Below are 20,021 nucleotides of genomic sequence, written 5' to 3'. Positions count from 1 at the left end.
GAGCTGAGGCTGGACGGGAAGGAGGAGAGGCTGGCCTGGGGAGGGAGCCGCCAAGCCTCCCCTCCTGCTCCACATGGGCTGGTAGCCTGGGGCTCCCAGGGGCCGACTGTGCCCTTGACCCTGGCCCATTGCCCACGCAGGAGCGCATCTTCATGGAGAACGTGGGTGCCGTGAAGGAGCTGTGCAAGCTGACAGACAACCTGGAGACTCGCATCGATGAGCTGGAGCGCTGGAGCCACAAGCTGGCCAAGCTGCGGCGCCTCGACAGCCTCAAGTCCACGGGCAGCTCGGGCGCCTTCAGGTGGGAGCTCGGGGTGGGGGAGGGCAAGACCCCCTTCCTTCCCAGAGGCCCCTCTGACCCTGGCCCTCTTTGCTGCAGCCATGCAGGGAGCCAGTTCAGCCGGGCAGGCAGCGTCCCCCACAAGAAAAGGCCCCCCAAGGTGGCCAGCAAGGTGAGGGGAGGTGGGCATGCGGGGCAGGGTGGACCGACTGGGGCCTCCTCATCCACGTGGCCTCCCTTTGCCCCTTGCTCTCCAGGCTCACTGACTCCAAGCGCTCCCCCCACTCCCGTCCTGACCCTCCAGCTCTCCTGGCCCCCAGTTTCTCCTTCCTCTCCCTCTGCGCCCCTGAGGGGAGGAGCAGGCGCCCCCGTACCCCACCTCCAGCAGAGCCCACAGTGGGCAAGCCCATGGGATCCCTAAGTCTGGGCCTTTTCTGCTTCTCCCCTTTGCTCTCCGTCCTTAGTCATCGTCTGTGGTCCCAGACCAGGCCTGCATCAGCCAGCGCTTCCTGCAGGGAACCATCATTGCCCTGGTGGTGGTCATGGCCTTCAGGTGACCTGTCCCCCAGACGTCGGGGGCGGTGGGCTGGGGGAGTCGGGCTGCCCACGGGCCCAGGCCTGAGGGAAGAGTAACACGTGGCCCGGGAGATGAAGTGGCTGAGGTCTCGGGGAAGGAGGGAGGCTGCCTTGTTCTGTCGCGTTCCCCTGGGGCTGGGGAGACCCGCTCACAGGCGTCCCTTGGGAGCCCAGCCCCGGGGACCAAGAACCACGGGCCCTGCCCTGGAGAGAGGGCGCCCATGGCGGGGGTTCCAGCACTGACAGTGGCTCTTTTCTGTGGTTCCCAGCGTGGTGTCCATGTCCACACTGTACGTGCTGAGCCTGCGCACCGAGGAGGACCTGGTAGAGACCGATGGGTATGTCCCTGGAGGCCTGGCTGCCGCCCCTGGCCCGGCCAGGTGGGGCTTCGGTGGGCAGCCCAGGGTCAGAGGGGCCGTGGAGCCGGTCTCTTCTAAAGGGGGTTCCGCCTCAGGCTCTCAGCCTGCGGGGAGTAGGTGGGGCGGGGGTGGGAAGCGCTGCCTGGAGCAGGAGCAGCTGTTGGCCAGGCCTTGCTGAAGCAGGTGCTTCTCCTGGCCTAGCCAGTGCTCCTCCAGGCAGCTGGGCCCCTGAGGGGCAGGGACATCTGAGGGGCCTGGGTTAGAAAGGCAGGAGGGAGGATCGGGAAGCGGGGGAGGGGGGCGGGGGCTGGGCTCTTCTGCCCACTCTCGGCCTCAGCCTTGGGCCACCTCTGACCGTGTCTCTCTCTCCCCTCCCCTGTGCCTGTCTCCCCGCCCCTTTTCCTCTCTGCTGCCCCTTAGCTCTTTTGCCGTGTCCACTTCCTGTCTCCTGGCCCTGCTCCGGCCCCAGCACCCTGGGGGGAGTGAGGCCATGTGCCCATGGTACGTGTCTGGCCCGAGCCCTCTCCCTCCCGCCTCTGCCTCCTGCCTCCTTTCTGCCTTCCTCGTCCGACTCCTCGCGTCCCTCCTGCCTCCCCGGGACCCCCAGCCCCCTCTGAGCTCAGCCCACCCTTCCCCAGCAGGTCCAGCCAGAGCTTTGGGACCACTCAGCTCCGACAGTCCCCTGTGACCACTGGGTTGCCAAGCACACAGCCCTCCGTGCTGCTGGGTGCGTGCCTGGGGTGGGTTTGGAGGGATGGGAAGGGGCGTGGCGGCTGGGTTCTGGGTGCGGGGCCCTGCTGCCCCCACTCTGGCTCACGCTGTCTCTGGTTTCCTCAGTGACCACCGGCCTGCCCGGCTTGGCCCCAGCTCCAGCCCTCCGCACCTTGGACCTGTGCTCCAGACACCCTTGTCCCGTCGTCTGCTGCTCCTCCCCCAGCCCCAGCCCCATCACGGACCCCAGTCTTGGCCCCAGCTTTCATCCTGGCCACGGTCTCAGCCCCAGCCCCAGCCCCTCCACCAACCGCTCAGGTATGGCTGCGTTGGAGCCGGGGTTTGGGTGGAGGGTTTTTTATGTGAGTCCTGAGAAAGGGCCCGCAGTCTCACTGGTTGCGGGGTGTGGGGTCTGGTCTCCTGGAGCCCAGAACGAGGCTCTGGAGAAAGCTTGGGGGTTTCCCTTGAGGAGACCAAGAGATAGATGGAGGTCCCCCAGAGTCTGGGGCGGGGGTGGGCCTAGAGACAGCTGGGCAGGAGGCAGCCGTGCCTCTTCTCAGCCTGTGCCTGGTTCTCTCCACAGGCTCCAGCCAGATGGCCCTGCTGCCCGTCACCAACATCAGAGCCAAGTCCTGGGGCCTGTCAGCCAATGGCATTGGCTACTTCAAGCGTCCAAAGAGCTCGGACCCTATGGCCAGCCCCGTGGTCCCCTTTCCTGGGGGCCAGGGCAAAGGCAAGAACAGCCTCGGCCTTGGTCTCCATGGCCGAGGCCGCCGAGGGGCCCCCCAGCCTGGCCTGAGCCCTGCTCAGCCCACTCAGGCCCGGGACCAGCCAGGTACCTGCCCTCCCCTCTCCCCCGCTCAGTCCAGCCGAGCAAGGCTCACTTCAGCCCATCGCCAGAATACCTGGGCACAGACATGTCTCTCCACAGACCTTCGCTGAGCCTCGCCAAGTCCCAGGCGTCAGGCAGGCCAGGAGCCTTACGTAGGTCACCTCACTTAGTCCTCGCAGCACTCCTGTGAGAAGGGAACTGTCACCATTGTTCAGATGAGGAGACGGAGAGCCGTGAAGTGACTTGCCCAGGGTCATAGGCCTGTGAGCGGCAGCGCGGGAACCTGATCCCAGATCTGCCTGGCTCCAGGGGCTGGCTCCTTCAGATTCACCAGGCCAGGGCAAGGAGGCGATGCACAGACCACCCCCCCCACCAGTTTTCTAAATCCCAGACCTTTGGGTTTTTTTGTTGTTGTTGTTGTTGTTTTTTGTCATTGTCTTTTTAGAGCCATACTTGCAGCATATGGGAGGTTCCCAGGCTAAGGGTCCAATCGGAGCTGCAGCTGCCGGCCTGCGCCAGAGCCACAGCAACGTGGGATCTGAGCCATGTCTGCGACCTACACCATAGCTCACAGCAACCCTGGATCCTTAACCTACTGAGCGAGGCCAGGGATTGAACCCGTGTCCTCATGGATAGTCATCAGATTCATTACCACTGAGCCATGATGGGAACTCCTCAAACCTTTGGTTTTAGCAAAGCTAGAGAACCCTTATTGTAGAGGTTTTCAAACTGGGTTCCTCTCAGGTGTCCCAGGGGCGGCCTCGGGGGTTGAAGGGGAGGCCAAGCACCTTGCTGGCTTTAACCGAGCAGCACCTCTGCTCTCAGTATCTCTTGCCTCCTTATCACCTTTCATCTGATGGGTTTTCTGGCTTAAAGAAAAAAAAAAACCAAAAAACCCCAAAACGCTTAGAAACTGTGGCTTGCTGAGATTGAAGTTCAAAGTGATGGGGAAACCCCATGGGGCAGGTGCTTACCAGGCAGCCGTTTCCTGGGCCCCTGCTCTATGGCTTGTTCTGTATAGGGCACCAGGGTGATGAAGACAGATGTGCCCTGTCCCCAAGGGCTCACAGACACGAAAACAGCAGTGGCGTGAGGCTCTGAGGGGGACACGTGGGCAGCTTGCCGACTGGGGAGGGCACAGAATCTGGGCTGAGGTCGGGAGGTGAGCAGGGGAACCTTCCCTGGAGGAGGGGACATTGAAGCTGGGAGGCAGACCTCAGGCTCATGGGAACTCGGTAGTCCTAGGGCTTCTGGGGCAGATGGCGGTGTGACCCCAGCCACCGTGGGAGTCTGGCAAGACAACCTGAAACTTATTCATACTAAAGTGTGAATGACTGATCCAAGTCAAGCAAGGAAAGTATTGGCTGCTTCTCACTTGTACCCTTGTCACCCTCTTTCCTGCCCCAACCCAACGGCCTCTCTCCTTGCAGACCCAGTGCCATCCCTGACCTCCATCCAGGTGCTGGAGAATTCGATGCCTATCACCTCCCAGTACTGTGCTTCAGAGGATGCCTGCAGGTGGGCTTGGCTCTCTCCCTCACCCCCGGACAGATTCCCTCGGGGGTTGTGAGCCCAGGCAGTACAGGTGTTCAGATCTTGCTCTCTTCGGGGAGAGACTTCCTCTACAAGGGGCGGGGGGGAGGCGCCCCTTTCCCTTTCCTGTCTCTAGGGCTCCGCTATAGATGGGGCTGAGGAGTTGATGGGCGTGGGGGCGGGGTGGCCTTGGGTTGAGCCAGATTTGCCCTTTCAGGCCTGGAAACTTCACCTACCACATCCCTGTCAGCAGCAGCACCCCACTGCACCTCCGCCTGACCCTGCAGATGAAGTGAGTGCCGGCACAGGGCCTGGAGACGGCGGTCCCAGGCCAGCGGGGGTGGGGGCCAAGGAGGGATGCTTGCCCTACTGCCTGCTCTGGGCTTAACTGGCTGTGTGACCTGGCGATCTCTGGGCTTCAGCTCATCTGTGAAATGGGCTGCTGGCTCCCGGGGGCTGTGAAGACCATGTGGGACAGGAGACGGGAAAGGCTTTCTGGCCGTCTAGGACCTTGACTGTTAGGCATCACTTGCGGGCTGTGAGGACCCCGTGCCCTGTTTGTGTGGGGCAAGGGAGGCGGGTGGGGGGTGGGGGGGTAAGGAGGTGCTCGGAACCCCCCTCCCTGCTAACTGGGCCTTTCCCAGCTCCTCGTCCCCCGTGTCGGTGGTGCTGTGCAGCCTGATGTCCAAGGAGCAGCCGTGTGAGGAGGGGGGCTTCCCACAGAGCCTCCACGCCCACCAGGACACCCAGGTAGGAGGCGGTTGGGAAGCTGTGGGCCAGCCAGGCCTTTCCCGGGCACAGCTGGGCCCCCCAGTGGGCGAGGAGAGGGAGCCCGAGTCAGAGTGAAGGCATCTCCCCAAGGGCCACTTTGGGGCCTGGCCCTCTGCACCGTGGGAAGGGGGCGGGGGGCGCGTGCCTTGTCCAGGGCCTGGGAGGTGAACAGCTCCAGAGGCCTAACCTGCGATGAGTGGAGTGGGGTAGACAGACAGCCCCAGAGCCTGTGTCTGGTCTCAGGATCACGACAGCCACCCCTGAGAGTCACGTTTGATTAAGATGAGACCTGAGGGACGATGTGGGATCAACTGGGGAAAGGAGAGGGGACAGTGTCCTAGGAGCAGGGGAGCAGCTCATGTGGAGACCTGGCGGCCAGGGAGCTGGAAACTGGCGAGGGCTGTGTGCTGGGGGTGGGGGTGGAGGGAGGGGGTCTTCAAGCTTGGGTCGGGGGTGCAGCATGGTTCCACCGTGACTCTGGGAGGTCTCTTGGGCTGTACGGAGAGGCTGCCTCCTGCTCTGGGAACCAAATGGCTGTGACCCTCTTGTTGCCCAGCTCCTTACTGGCCATGTGACCCAAAGTGGTGACTCCCAGAGCAAGTTAAGGGAATTTCCTCTCACCCACTCATGTGTTTCTTAAACAAATACTTATTGGGCCTCCTCCATCCCAGGCCCTGTGCTGAGCCCAGCTGAGGGGAGACAGAGGCAGAAAAGATGTGCAGAAAGTAGCTTGAGTAGCAGTTCCCGTCATGGCTCAGTGGAAACGAATCTGACTAGCATCCGTGAGGATGCAGGATCGATCCCTGGCCTCGCTCAGTGGGTTAAGGATCTGGCGTTGCTATAAGCTGTGGTGTAGGTTGCAGACATGGCTTGGATCCTGCGTCGCTATGGCTGTGGGGTAGGCCAGTGGCTTCGGCTCCGATTTGACTCCTAGCCTGGGAACCTCCATATATATGCCATGGGTATGGCCCTAAAAAGACAAAAAAAAAAAAAAAAAAAAAAAAAAAAAGTGACTTGAGTAGAGAATGGAGTGGATGAGAACCTTCAAGGGGCCCAGGCCCTGGGGCCCCTCGGAGATGGGAGGGCACCCAAAAATGGAGAGAGAGCCCGGCCAGATGCTCATTAGACGTGGAGCTCGGGCTTCAGCCTGCAGAGGGCGATGCCAAAGCCGGAGCCAAAGTGGGAGATGACTAGGGGCTGGCAGCAGGCCCCTGAAGAGAGCAGGGCAGGTCTGGGCTCGAATCCCAGCTCTGCCACAGGTTGCATGTGAGTTCAGGCAGAGAACTCCGCAGTGTCCTCGCCTGTAAGCAGCACCACCTCCTTGGTAAGTGAATCAGTGCATCGTGCCCAGATCGCAGGGGTGAGGGAAGGTGGTGAGACAAACAGCCACGGACCCCTCAGGGCCTGGCACAGAGTATACCCAGAGGGTGGCTGCAGAGGCTCCCCAAAGCAGGACGTGTGCCCTCTGATCTCTCTTCAAACTTCTGCTTCTCCCCTTTGTAAAACTTGCAGAGGCAGGAACTGTGATGGCCGTGGCGAGGGCTGCTGGTTGGGATGGGTTTGGGGCTGTCTTGACCCCTCTCCCCTCTCTCCCCAGGGCACCTCCCACCAGTGGCCAGTAACCATCCTGTCCTTCCGCAGATTCACCTACCACTTCCGGGTGGCCCTGCTGGTGAGCACGGCACCCTGTCCACCCGGAGGTTCCTTGTGGGGCTTGGGAGAGAAGGGGTGGGGGCGCGGGGAGCACACGGTGGGACCTGGGGCAGCAGCAGGCTGGGTCAGCAGCGGGGGGCGCTCCTGCCCTGTGGCCCCACAGCCACGTCACCGGTTCCCACCGCCCTTCCGCCCAGGGTCAGGCCAACTGCAGCGCGGAGGCCCTGGTCCAGCCGGCCACGGACTACTACTTCCACTTCTACCGCCTTTGTGACTGAGCTGCCCTCCACCGGGCAGTGCCACACCAGGGCCCGGGGGTCCCCGGGTGCCCTTTCCACACTGGATGCAGTGATGTTACACTGGAGCCCGCCGCCTGCTCGCTCTCGCCGCTCACTGGCACGCCCTCAGAGACTGAGCTGGCATAGCCCTCCCCGCACCTGTGAAACTGGAAGTCCTCACACTGGAGCTGCTGTTCCTGCTGGCGGCCCCCCAACACCATGGAGGGGGCTGGTGAGACCTGCTGGGCCGGCCCCATCCCCGCCTGTCCAGATAAGGCTGATGGAGGGCTGGCTGCAGGTGCCCTGGAGGCAGGGCAAGCTTGTGACTCTGTTCAGAGCTCACCCTCCTTGCCTCCCCTTTGGTGACCGGGAGTCACCCCTTTGGAGAGAGGACCTGGCTTGAGCCCTCAGACTTGGCTGGACCCTGAGTCGGTGGGGGGCAGCGGCCCTCACCCTCGAAGCTGCTCCCTGGGGCGGGCTAGCTTGTGGACTTTTTAGGTTCGTCTGTTACTGGACTTGGACTTCTAAGCTTTAAGCGTGGCCTAGGAGGTCTCTTCTCCCTGGAGGGCTTGTCTCCAGGAGCTCCCGGGGCAGCTAAGCCAGCCCTGGGTGGGCTCGCGACCGACCACGTGCCTTGTATACACTTAGTGCCTGGCTGAACTGGGCGGGGGGGAGGTCAGTGGGCCAGCTAAGCCTTGGACCCTCGAACCTGGAGTACCCTGAAGGGAGCCCTCAGATGGTGCTGTGGCCCCATGGCCTGGGCTCCTGGGAACCTCCTGAGCTCACAGTGGTCTCTGAGCAGAGGAGCAGGAATCCCTGCAAGGTGGCAGGCTGGTTGGTCTTGGCTGGTGGGTGGATGCAAACAGCTCTGCTGTTATTAACGAAGCAATGACTAAAATGCACTTAAACCGGGGCAGGAGTGGAAGGCTGGAGACAGCTGAGAGCAGGCCAGAGCCTGGGGGAGACACTTGCAAAGGCAGGGTCCTGGCTCTGATCTGTCCCCAAGAGCCCGAGACAACCACCCCACTGCTGACCACCAGGCTGGCCTCTCCCTTCACTTGACTGCTGGGGGCCTCACCTCCCAGACTGAGGGCTCCCGTGCTGGGCTCAGCCAGCCAGGCAGTGCGCCCCAGTCCTGCCCATTCCTCCTGGGCAGAGTGGTGGCTGGGGGTTACGGACGTTGTTTCAAGTGCCAACATTAGCCTTTCTTAGTGGGTATGTGGAGCATTCTGAGGCCACCTCCAGGCTCATGGAAGGAGAGTGAAAATTTTTGCCAGGTCAGCCATGGGTCCAGAAATTGCCGTCCTTGCCCCATGATGTTGTGTGGCCTCTCTGGGAGCCAGGCCTTGGGCCTTCTACCTCTCATTCTCAGCTTTGAGTGGGAGGCCTTTCTGTGGGAGAGCCGAATCGTGACGAAGCCTGGGAACTGGGGGCCCCCTTCTGCGGTGGATGTCAAAGCACCTGTCCTCAGGAGAGGGAAACCCAAGGATACCTGGTCCCCTCCCCTCCTCCTGCCATAGGAATGACACGGCTCCTGACACCAGGCGGGGGGTGGGGGGCCTAGCTTAGGACTTAGTGCCCTCCTTCCTCCCTCGAGGGAGCTCTCCCTCAATGCCTTAAAACTGCTGGGCTTTGCCCGTCTAATAGGATTCCAGGGCTTCCTCAGTGGGGGCCCAAGTTCTTGGACCGTAGCCCCTCTATGCTTAACTGGAAAGTGACCCTCCACTGCCACCTGGAGCCGTCTGGACACAGAATCGCCCCAGTCTGGTTAGCAGCTGGCTGTTTCCATGCCTGGGGAGGCGGTCCTCAGTGCAGAGGTTGGGGCCAAGCTGAGGTTCCAAGCTGCTCAATGAAGCGGGGGGCGGGGGGGGTCCAACCTTGGACCAAAGTTGCCTTGAGCCCAGTAAGGTGAAAGCGGGAAGGCCATCGGGCCACCTGTGAGAGGCTGACAGTGGCTGGCAGGCACTGTGAGTGGGTGTCTTGGCTCCATCCCCTACCTGGGGTCCAGCAGCCTACCCTCCCTCCCTCTCTCCCCTTTGACATAGACTCCTGTAGCCCCTGGGCTAATTCCCCCAAGCTTCAAGCTGTACATACGGCCTCTCAATGCACAAGTGCCCCGCCCACGTTACATACCCCTCCAGGCCTGCGTGTGCATACAGCGCCCCCCCCACCCTTAACTCCCTGTTCCTGCCCCTGCGCTTTGACTCGTATTTATCTCGTACCAGTTCTGACTCTGGAGTGGGCAGAGGGAAGCAGCCTCAGGCCTGCTTGCTTCCTGACCGCTGAACTGTTCTTTTCCAAAGTAAATATACGTATATAAATAAATGTATAAATACTGCTTTGTATCTAGCTTGCCTCCCTGTCTTTTCTAGAGATTGTTCTAGTGGGAGATGGGGTTGCCTGTGGGGCTGGGACCAACTGGGGTCCCTGCGTCTGATGGATGCTTTGTACCCCATTATCCTTCGTAGCTTCATGCCTGCTTGGGAATAGGATGCAACAGCCCTCTCCCCCGGCCTCAGCCCACAGACCTACTGCAGCCTTGCCTGGCTTAAAGGAAGCCACCTGATGGGAGTTCTCTTATCCACAGTGGGTTAGGATTCAGCATTGTCATTGCGGTGTTTTGGGTTCAATCCCTGGCTTCCACGTCTGCGGGCGCAGCCAAAATAAAAAGTAGCCACCTTAGGCAAAAGCTGAGCCTTTCAAGGGTCCCTGATTACATTTAGAAGAGGGGACTGGCCCAGGGCAGACTTGGCTGGTGCGGATTCGTACAGAAGCGGGTGCTAGAAGCGACAGAAGAGCGTAGACCCAGCCCCTTCCTGCCCCCTCCCAGGCAGAGAGCAGGGCTTCCCAGCAGCAGGGACCGTGTGAAGGGCAGAAGAGAAACGGGAAGGGGTGGGGCTGGGGAAGGTGTGAGTCTATCACCAGCTCCACTCCTACCCTGCACGACAGGCACCAGGCAGGGCTGCCACACGTCTGCCTTTATTGTGAGCAGCAGGTGGGACAATTCCAGCAATAGTAAAAAAAACAAGTAATTTACAAAAGCAGGGATTCAGTGAAGCCGCCTGGTTGGAACCTGAAAGAGAGGATATCAGAGTGAGACCAGTGAGCCTTCTTTCCATTGTCTTTTCTCACCGAGCCCCTATGTGATTCTCAGGAACTTGTTTGGTGGATTATCTGCAGCAAGATTTTTTTTTTTTTCCCTTTTTTGGTCACTTAGTCCAGGTTCATTTCACTGACTGAAAATGTCGAAACTAACTAAAATGGTAATCCTGGTGGCAAGGCCCGGATCCTGGCCCCTGCCAGGCCCCTCCCCAGTGGCTCTCCTAGTCACTGTGCCTGACGGCTAAGAAGGCCGATATGGAACCACGTGAAGCCTGCACCCACAGCCCTGCACAGGACATGCCAGAGCCAGAGCAAGGCCTTGGACAGTGTGGAGAATACAGAGCAGACCAAGGCGGCCCCACTTGGCTCAAATCCCCATCAGGGACCGGGAGAGAGGCAGCTTCTCCAGGATCCCACCCTGTCAGTGCTCTTACCCTTGGGAGCTCATACGTAGATGCCGACCCACAGCAGCAGGAACAGGACTCCAAAGCCCATGAAGAGTGAGGCCACCAAAGAGATGAGAAGCTCTTTGTAGATATCCCGAGTGTACTTGGTGGAGGTGACTTCATAACTGGCAAGGCGATTAAGGAAGAACAAAGGGATGGACTGGGCAGGGCAGGGAACTGGGCCAGGTCACCTCCAGGAGAAAGGTGTGTGCTAAAGGCTGTCTGGGAGGCTGATCTGGCTCCGTGCAGCTGGGCAGACAGGCTCAGGAGATGACCCAGACTCTGGTTCTTCTACCACCCCTCCATACCCATGAAGAAAATGAAGCCCAGAGAGGTTAGGTTACTTTCCTCAGGTCACACAGCTAATGAACAGCAAAGCTGGGACCAGCCCTCAGATCACGTAACACCTGCGCACATCACTCTTTATACCGCTTTTTCTTTTTTCTTTGGTCTTTTCGCCTTTTCTAGGGCCGCTCCCGTGGCATATGGAGGTTCCCAGGCTAGAGGTCTAATCGGAGCTGTAGCCACTGGCCTACACCACAGCCACAGCAATGTGGGATCCGAGCTGCGTCTGCTACATCACAGCTCACAGCAACGCCGGATCCTTAACCCACTGAGCAAGGCCAGGGATCGAACCTCCAACCTCATGGTTCCTCATCGGATTCGTTAACCACTGCGCCACGACGGGAACGCCTATACCACGTTTTCAACTTCATGTCCCCATCCTCAGCCTCCCGTCCAGCCAGGCCCTCTGCTTCACTGTCCCGAAAATCTGAAGAGCAAATTGAGCTCGCCCGGGCTTGGAAAATAAGGTCACAATCGGGCTTTGGACATCCAACAGCCTTCCCTCAACTCCTTACCTCCCCCCATCTCCGCGCTAGAACAGAACTGGCAGGGGGCTTGTATCCAGCATGGTTTCTCCCACAGTTTCCCAATCGCTACTTCTGGCCACTGGCTACTCAGTGAAAGGATACACGAAGAACCAGGCGGTAAAGAACATGCCAATGGCCAACAGCACCACCGTCAGGTGGGGGAAGACGGCTGGGTTCACCGGGCTGGTGTATCTGCTCATGGCCTCAAGCTCCTAGGGGAGGGCATGAAATCAGAGCCATCAAAGAATCCCATGACGTCAACCTGGGGGTCCTCTGGGGTTATCAGGGAGCCTCGTGCTGCTGTGACTACTAGAAGCTCATTTCAGCCCGGGACATGTGGAAATCCTTCAGAATCACCATCAAAGGATAATGATTGGGAATGATAACAATTACAACGATATCTCAAACTAAGGTCGCGTTTTGTCTTTTCAATGAGACAAGAAGGGCCGCTGAGAGGCAGAGACTGAGACACAGAAAGTGCCTGATCAATGGTCCTTGACATGAGGCCACTGACCACTGTGAAAAAAAAAAACGTGATGAAAGGTATGGACTCTGCCTGGAAAAACCACACACAAGAAAAAGCTCTTTTTCTTTTCTTTTTTTGTCTTTTTGCCATTTCTTGGGCCACTACTGTGGCATATTGACGTTCCCAGGCTAGGAGACAAATCAGAGCTGTAGCTGTAGACCTACACCAGAGCCACAGCAACGCGGGATCTGAGCCATGTCTGCGACCTACAGAGCTCACGCCAACACCGGATCCTTAACCCACTGATCGAGGCTAGGGATCGAACCTGCAACCTCATGGTTCCTAGTCAGATTTGTTAACCACTGAGCCACGACAGGAACTCCAAAGCTCTTTTTCTTTTTAGCCACACCAGCAGCATGTGGAAGTTCCCGGGCCAGGGGCTGAACTCTCTCTGCAGTGGCAGCAACTCCAGCTTCGCAGCCCGCTCCACTACGGGGGAATTTGTAATTTTGCTTATGGTTTGAGAAGTTTTATGGACCCATGTCTGTAGGTATCAAGCTAAGAATCCTTGCTGGAAGACAGAACTGGACTGGTACCCTGATCTCAACTCCTGCACTAGTAAGGAATCTTGAGATCTACAGGCAAAAGACCTAAGTTATAATTCTGGCTCTAGTGAGTAAACATGAGTCTCAGTAAAGGGATTATAATAATCTCTCTCTCACAAGGTTGATGTATGATTTAAGGCAGATGACAAACGTCACAGCCTCTAACTCACTGCCTGGCATGGAGTAGTTGCTTAATGGCTTTTTGTTTCCTTCCCAAGGTTAGAGAGCAAATTATGAGATAATGCCTGTGAAAGAGGGCTGTAAAACGTAAAGTTCTGCACAAATGTTAACTCCCATTGTCACCCACCGCCCAACGCTTCTAAAATCCAGAACATAACAACTCTAGAGAAGTAAATTGACCCCATTGTTCTAAGAGACACTGGAATTCAATTCAGTAAACATGTATGTCCCCCCACCCCCCCAAATGATAAAGACAATCGCTGCCATTGACTGACCCTCCAATTGCAGGCCCCGTGTTTGGCACTGGGAATACAAAGATGAATAGACATCATCCCAGGGCTAGAGGCACGTCAGCTGGTGGTCACTAGTAGGCGTGGCAGATAACAAAGAAGTACATGACACGTGGCAAAAGGCTGGTACATAGGTTGTGGGAGCTCCCAGGAGAGAGGGGACAAGTGCCCGAGACAGCTGGAAGTGCTTCATCAAGAAGGTGACATTTGCCCAGGGCCGTGTAGGATAAGCACGAGTTCCACAGGGGGGAAAAACTTTCCAGATACACGTCACAGAAATCAAAACTCCAAGGTTTTTAAAATGCACCCCACGCTTCTAAATCGGGAGATCTGAAACCTAGTGAGATCAAAACCACAGCCTACGGAGTCTACGGCAAGGGGCTTCCCTTCCCCGCCCCTCAGCCCAAGCCGAAGGATCCAGGAGCCTCCCGCCCTCTGGACCTCGGGCGCCTGAGGCCTCTGCGAGAGAAACCGGCTGTGGGGCGAGCCCCGAGGGGTCCCCAGAGCCCTGTGGGAAACACCTCTCAATCCTCTCACCATTTTGCCGGGCACAGGGTAAACCGCCGTTCCGCCACCGGAAGAACACGTCGGCAGGAGCAGGCGCGCAGTTCAGCCGGAAGAGGAAGCGCAGCTGCGCGAGTGGCATTGTGGGATTTGTAGTCCTGTGGTGGGGGGCGGCAACGGGATCTGGGGCCGGCGGGGTCCCGGGGTGGAGTGGGAACAAGTGGTGGAGAAGGGTAGGGTCGGGTCGCTGAGCGAGCCTGTTCACCCTGGCTGGAGTCTTTGTCTTGAGAGAAGCAGGCCGAGGGCTCCGGGGCCTGTACTACACTTCCCAGGAGGCTGTGCGCCGCGGTAGGTCATGTGACGGGAGCGCGGGCTTTGGAAGGCGGCGGAGCGAGAGGCTACCCGCGGCTGAGGAGCGAGTTGGGCTGAGGTCGGCCCTGGGCCACACAGGAGCAATCGCCAGCTGCCGAGGCTTCACGTCCCAGAGGCCAGGTGAGACCCGCGGGAAGCGCCTCGAGAGCGGCGGGCCCGCTTTGCGCCGGGTGCTGGAGAAGGCCGGCCGCTGCCGTGCGCCGGACGGAGGGAGCGCGGGATTCGCCATCTGGCGGGCCCGCCACTTTCCGTTGTGAGCCTGGGGCCAGTCGCTGAACCCCCGAGCCTCTTTCTTCATTTGTAGAAGAAGGATAATAACTCCCACCTCCTGGAGTCGTTTTGTATGGTGACTTAGGTGCTGGAGGAGAGACAGTTTTGGAACTGCACTTGTCCAGATTCCTTTCCTTCCTGCCTTTGTCGGCCTCGGTGGTGGGATACTCGGCTAACGAGGCACTGGCTCCTGGGTACACATTCTAGCAAAGCAGATAGGTTGGGGCCTGAACCGAAGGATCGAGTGGGTTCTGGAGGGGGAATTTTTATAGAGCACCTAGCGTTTGTTGGAGGGGTTTTTGTCTGGTACCTCAGTTAACTCTGACAGTAATTCTGCAAGGCAGGCATGGTTCCCATACTTGATAGATGAGAAAACCAAACCTAAATGGCTTAGTAACGTCACAGACTAAGTGACATAATGGTATTACCGAGGTGGTGAGTGCTGGTGCCTGGGTTCAAGGCCACCGCCATTCGCAGGTGAGAACTAGGTGAGACGGACATTGAAGAAAAGGGCTTCAGGATGGTGGGAGGAAGGCACCGCCGAGCAAAAGTGAGACAGGGCGGTCCTTAGACCAGCCTTTCTCTTCGATTCTAAGAGTGTAAAGTTAAGTTGGGAATCAGCATGAAAGATCTTGATGCTGTAAGTCCCTTATGTTTTAGAAAGAACCCTGTGAAGGACGAGTGGGAACAATTAGAAGGCCTAGTGTACTATTTCTTTGAGTGTTGGACACAGTGCCAGTGGTGCCTTCAGCATCCTTTTTATTTTATTTTTTATTTTATTTTATTATTTCTAGGACCACACCCGCAGCACATGGAGGTTCCCAGGCAAGGGGTCAAATCAGAGCTGCAATTGCTGGCCTACACCACAGCCACAGCAATGCCAGATCCGAGCTGTGTCTGCGAACTGCACCACAGCTCACGGCAATGCTGGATCCTTAACCCACTGAGCGAGGCCAGGGATCGAACCCACAACCTCATGGTTCCTAGTCGGATTTGTTTCCTCTGCGCCACCACAGGAACTCCTCAACATCCTTTTTAAAAGTATTGAGTTATAACTGATATAACACAGGTATTATTACTTAAGATGAGTTCTTTTTTTTCAATTTAGTTTTTAGAAGATGGTGTCCACATGAAAAATATTAAGTGAATGAAAGTACAGGTTTTAGTGGGAAGTGGCAGAAAATTGTGAGGGTGGATTAGGCCCGACTGAAGTTTGGGAAATACTTCCGTAGGAAATCTTTTGTTGAGGGGCCTGGACCACAGAAATTCAGTTCTGGGCTGAGGGACTCCAGCATGCAGGCCCCTGCACCGGGACCTGGGGTGGAGTAGGAGCTGTGGAGCTCACAATTCAGACTTAGCAGTGGAGAGAAAATGTGGAAGTGGCAGACTTAAAACAGCATCACGTTAGAGGTGGAAGTGCTGAAGGGTTACTGCAGAGAGATCCAGGTGGTGTTGCAGAAGCCACAGCACTCCCATTCGGATGCTACTTTTGCCAGCTGCTCTGTCCTCCAGAGTAACAGAATAAAGAGGAAACAGAATGTGGATATATGTAAAGAGACCCAGTTTAAGGAACTGGAGTGAAAAGTTGAAAATCACAGGGCAGGTAGGAGTGGCAGCTGCAGTCTTTTCTGGGGAGGCTGCACCCTTGACATGCAAATGTTCCCGGGCCAGGGATTGAACCTGCACCACAGCAGTGACAATGTCGGGTCCTTAACCACGAGGCCACCAGGGAACTCCGATGCTGCAGTCTTGAGGCAGGATTTCTTCATGAAACCTGTTTTTGCTCTTACAGCCTTTCAGCTGATTTTGATGAGGCCTACTCACGTTATGGAGGGCAGGCTCCTGAAAGTCAGCTGACAGAGATGGTGACCACACCCACAAAATACCTTCACGACAAGACCTGCATTAGTGTTTAGTTAAATAACTAGATACTGTGGCCTTGACAGGTTGACACGTCACACTAACAGCACTGTGAGTTGGAGGTGTTTGGTCCCTGGTACAAAGGAGGAACAGATGTGTGGTTCGCTAATGGGCAGGAAGACAGATACTCCCGAGTTTATTTCACCACTTGACATGTTCAGCTGCGTATTTGGGTTGCTTTTTTATCTGTCTCATGTCGATTTTGTCTGACCAGGCTTTGCCTGTCCTTCAGGGCTCAGTTCTGCCGTTGTGATCCCTGGACTCCTCGGGGCCGGGCCAGGCCCTCTGCTCTGGCCTCACTCTAGCCCGATCTGCACTCTGGCCCTGTTGCCGCCTCAGCCACTTGCACTTAACGTCCCTCAGGCACAGCACCAGCATCTTGGTCCTCTCAGCATCCAGTCGAGTGCCCGATATGCAGGAAGCCTTGGTGTTAATGCAGTGGATTTCCTGGGAAGTTTCTTGAGGATGGGAGCCCTGTCTTGTTCTTTTCTTCTGCAGTGCCCACCTGGGTCCTTTTGTTGTGCTAAATTTGTTTAGCGGAAGGCGTGCAGTTGGTGGGATTGCACCCCTGGTAAGCACCCCTTCCTCCTCTTCCTTCCTTTGAGTGCCTCCTGTCTTACTTGCCTTTCTTTTGTAGCCGGCCCTCCTCCGCACTGCTATGGGGATTCAAGGACTGGCCAAACTGATCGCCGACGTGGCCCCTGGGGCCATCCGGGAGAATGACATCAAGAGCTACTTTGGCCGCAAGGTGGCCATCGATGCCTCCATGAGCATCTATCAGTTCCTGATCGCCGTTCGCCAGGGCGGGGATGTGCTGCAGAACGAGGAGGGCGAGACCACCAGCCACCTGATGGGCATGTTCTACCGCACCATCCGCATGATGGAGAACGGCATCAAGCCCGTGTACGTCTTCGACGGCAAGCCGCCGCAGCTCAAGTCGGGGGAGCTGGCCAAACGCAGCGAGCGGCGGGCCGAGGCGGAGAAGCAGCTGCAGCAGGCGCAGGCTGCCGGCGCCGGGGAGGAGGTGGAGAAGTTTACCAAGCGCCTGGTCAAGGTCACCAAGCAGCACAACGATGAGTGCAAGCATCTCCTGAGCCTCATGGGCGTCCCGTACCTCGACGCGCCCAGCGAGGCGGAGGCCAGCTGCGCAGCCCTGGTGAAGGCTGGCAAAGTCTACGCCGCGGCCACAGAGGACATGGATTGCCTGACCTTCGGCAGCCCCGTGCTCATGCGGCACCTGACTGCCAGTGAGGCCAAGAAGCTGCCCATCCAGGAGTTCCACCTGAGCCGGGTCCTGCAGGAGCTGGGCCTGAACCAGGAGCAGTTTGTGGATCTCTGCATCCTGCTGGGCAGCGACTACTGTGAGAGCATTCGGGGCATTGGGCCCAAGCGGGCCGTGGACCTCATCCAGAAGCACAAGAGCATCGAGGAGATCGTGCGTCGGCTCGACCCCAACAAGTACCCTGTGCCGGAAAACTGGCTCCACAAGGAGGCCCAGCAGCTCTTCCTGGAGCCGGAGGTGCTGGACCCGGAGGCTGTGGAGCTGAAGTGGAGCGAGCCAAATGAAGAAGAGCTCGTCAAGTTCATGTGCGGCGAGAAGCAGTTCTCCGAGGAGCGAATCCGCAGCGGGGTCAGGCGGCTGAGCAAGAGCCGCCAGGGCAGCACCCAGGGCCGCCTGGATGATTTCTTCAAGGTGACCGGCTCCCTCTCGTCCGCTAAGCGCAAGGAGCCAGAGCCCAAGGGATCCGCTAAGAAGAAGGCAAAGACCGGGGCAGCAGGGAAGCTCAAAAGGGCAAAATAGACGGGTTTCCCTTCATCGTACCTCCTTGGCCCCAATATCCCTGCCGCCTTGTACCCGCAAGAGCTCGTGCGGGAGGATCCTCCGTGGGGTGGGGAGGGGAGGGGCCTGCGACGCTTCCCCAGCACCGCCCTTTCTCAGTAGCGCTTTTCCCGTCGTTACCTGATCTCGTGGCAGGACAGCCACAGAGGTATGTTTTCCTTTTTTAGCTCAGGAAGGTATGTCAGGCTCAAACCGCCTCTCAGGCAATGTAATGGACACTGACTCCTTTGCTACACAAAAGTGAGGGCAGCCAGTTTTGAAGGAGGGAGAGGGGGGTAAATGATGGGGACAGAAAACTGGAAATGATTTCCTCCCTGGTCAGCCGGGGGCGGCTGGGAGGTGGCCATCGACCCAGACCGCGCTCAGCCTTGACCCACCCTGAAGGATAGCCCCCAGGAAGACCCAGCCTTAAACAGACAGGAAGATGTACCGAAAACAAGATAGGCATAGAGCTGGAGTCCCTGCAGTTGGCAACGAGGATTTGATTTCCAGCTGTGTGTCCTGGGGTGGGCAGAACCTTGAACTTGCTACTTAAACCCCTGTCTTTGCCATTGTTTGTCAGAGGTGTAAAGTGGTAGAATGCTTCTCAGGGCCTCACGGAGGCAGTGAATTGAGTTGAAACTTTTGGATAAGATGCTGTTTTCATGTGCTGTTTGTTGTTTTCAAGAGAGGAGAAGAGAGTCAATAAAATTATAAAAGTAACCAGGATGTCATGCTCTTTGAGAATGTTTGCCCATTTTAGGTGCCCTAGGCCCGTCAGGCTATAGAAAATTGTTCTCTTTTTCACGCAGGATGGCATGCTGGGGTTGTGCCTTATTAGCCGCTGGTTTGACAGTGGCCACAAGATGGCGCCATGCTCCATCGAATGACCAAAGCAGCTGGGGTGGTACATGAGCCATCCAGAGGATGTTGCCTAGTTTATCTTGCTGGGAAAGGAGTTTTAATAAATGGTATGGACTTTGAGTTTCCCACGTCCTGTGTGAGATAAAGGAGCTCCCTTGAGAAATCCTCACAATTTAGATCAACTACTTCATAGCATCCAGGCTTTTACCCGTTTATAAATTGGTAAAGCTGCCAGTCAGCAATCACTTTCTTGTCCCTTTTGTGACATAAACTTCAGGTTGCCATTTCTCATAGAGATGGAATGTTTTTGTACTTCGAAAGTTTTATAATCATGATGAAACTTGGTAGGGGCTGTCCTGTTTTGAGTTGCTAATTTTTTAGCATTCCTATCCCTTACTGCCATTTAAAGCTATCCAGGACACTTAAGCGATCTGAAATTTAAGTTGACATTGTTTTGACAGGTTAAGCAGGTAAAAGACTAAAGACTAGTAGTTTTCAAATTTTTGGATGGAGCAACCTGTCTTTCAAGTGACGTCTTGAAAAGATGTGGAGTCTCGGCGTGTAAGAGCTCCTCTGGTTGAAGCAGGAATGGGATATGGTCTCCCCAGCAATACCTCCTGACTAGGGGACTCTGAAAATCACTGATGTAGACAGAAAGTTCTGTCCTCAAGGCAAGGATCTTAGCGTCTGTTCACTGTTCTGTCCAGCAGTCGACAAATGTTCCCAGAATGAAGCAAGCCACACAACTTACTCAAAGTCCATTTTCTGATTCAAGTAATTTGCTTCTAAGCCCGCAGTAATGGTGATGGGGCCCAGAGATAGTTAAGACAGGGTTATCATTCCCAATGCAGTAGCTCTAGTTAAGGTCCGGTTCCCTGTGGTAGCAGGTAGAGTGGTTGGTTTTCCTTTTGTTTTTTGAAGTTGAGTTGCGTGGTCTTTTCTAGAAACTTAGGAACTACTGCAGGGAAAACCAACCCTGTAAATTTTATTTAGCGTATTTTAATATTCTTGCTTGGAGAGGAAAGCTGTTCTGATGGGTGGTGGTTAAAAAGACATTGCTTTGCAATCACAAAGGAAGATTTAGCAGTGCACTAAACATTGCCAGTGTGTGTAGGCAGCTTAGTTTTTGAACACGTGGGTGTCCCGGGAAGGGGTTGGCTTTTCTTCCTTCCTCAGTCCATCTGTGCCTTGGTGTTCCAGGGGGGCTTGATGACCCTCCCTCTGCCCAAAGGGCTTGGGTAAAGGGGAGTCTGTATGGGAGCTCATAGAAAGAAGTTAGAGCCACAGAAGTAGAGTAGCTTGTAGCAGAGGTTCAGAG

The 20,021-nt window shown here is 56.8% G+C and overlaps 3 protein-coding genes across 3 annotated transcripts in view; 2 read left to right on the top strand and 1 right to left on the bottom strand.

Moving 5' to 3' along the window:
- MYRF (myelin regulatory factor) overlaps positions 1–9,342 on the top strand; it is a 34,644-nt gene extending 25,302 nt beyond the window's left edge. The window contains 13 exon segments of the mRNA XM_005660812.3: positions 141–301; positions 380–452; positions 745–833; positions 1,126–1,194; positions 1,636–1,716; positions 1,857–1,942; positions 2,053–2,244; positions 2,510–2,761; positions 4,189–4,276; positions 4,509–4,583; positions 4,936–5,041; positions 6,660–6,734; positions 6,913–9,342. Of these exon segments, the coding sequence (XP_005660869.2) occupies positions 141–301; positions 380–452; positions 745–833; positions 1,126–1,194; positions 1,636–1,716; positions 1,857–1,942; positions 2,053–2,244; positions 2,510–2,761; positions 4,189–4,276; positions 4,509–4,583; positions 4,936–5,041; positions 6,660–6,734; positions 6,913–6,993 (1,428 nt within the window). The 3' untranslated portion in view covers positions 6,994–9,342.
- Positions 9,957–13,602, bottom strand: TMEM258 (transmembrane protein 258). Its single transcript, XM_003122626.6, has 4 exons — positions 13,492–13,602; positions 11,516–11,625; positions 10,530–10,666; positions 9,957–10,066 (listed from the first exon to the last, which is right to left on the bottom strand). The coding sequence occupies exons 1-3, from the start codon at positions 13,492–13,494 to the stop codon at positions 10,540–10,542; spliced, it is 240 nt and encodes a 79-aa protein (XP_003122674.1). The 5' UTR covers positions 13,495–13,602; the 3' UTR covers positions 9,957–10,066; positions 10,530–10,539.
- On the top strand, positions 13,709–18,568 carry FEN1 (flap structure-specific endonuclease 1). Its single transcript, XM_003122627.5, has 2 exons — positions 13,709–13,950; positions 16,658–18,568. The coding sequence occupies exon 2, from the start codon at positions 16,679–16,681 to the stop codon at positions 17,819–17,821; it is 1,143 nt and encodes a 380-aa protein (XP_003122675.1). The 5' UTR covers positions 13,709–13,950; positions 16,658–16,678; the 3' UTR covers positions 17,822–18,568.

The sequence above is a fragment of the Sus scrofa genome, chromosome 2, assembly GCF_000003025.6.
Source record: "Sus scrofa isolate TJ Tabasco breed Duroc chromosome 2, Sscrofa11.1, whole genome shotgun sequence".
Lineage (NCBI taxonomy): Eukaryota > Metazoa > Chordata > Mammalia > Artiodactyla > Suidae > Sus > Sus scrofa.
The sequence above is the reverse complement of the archived record's forward strand: the minus strand, read 5'-3'. Positions and strand labels throughout refer to the sequence as shown.

Coding starts and splice junctions, on each gene's coding strand:
- TMEM258 (XM_003122626.6), bottom strand. Junction 10,667..11,515: donor TTTACCGCCTGGTTCTTCGT/GTATCCTTTCAC, acceptor TCGCCTTGCCAG/TTATGAAGTCACCTCCACCA.
- FEN1 (XM_003122627.5), top strand. CDS start 16,679: ATGGGGATTCAAGGACTGGCCAAACTGATCGCCGACGTGGCCCCTGGG.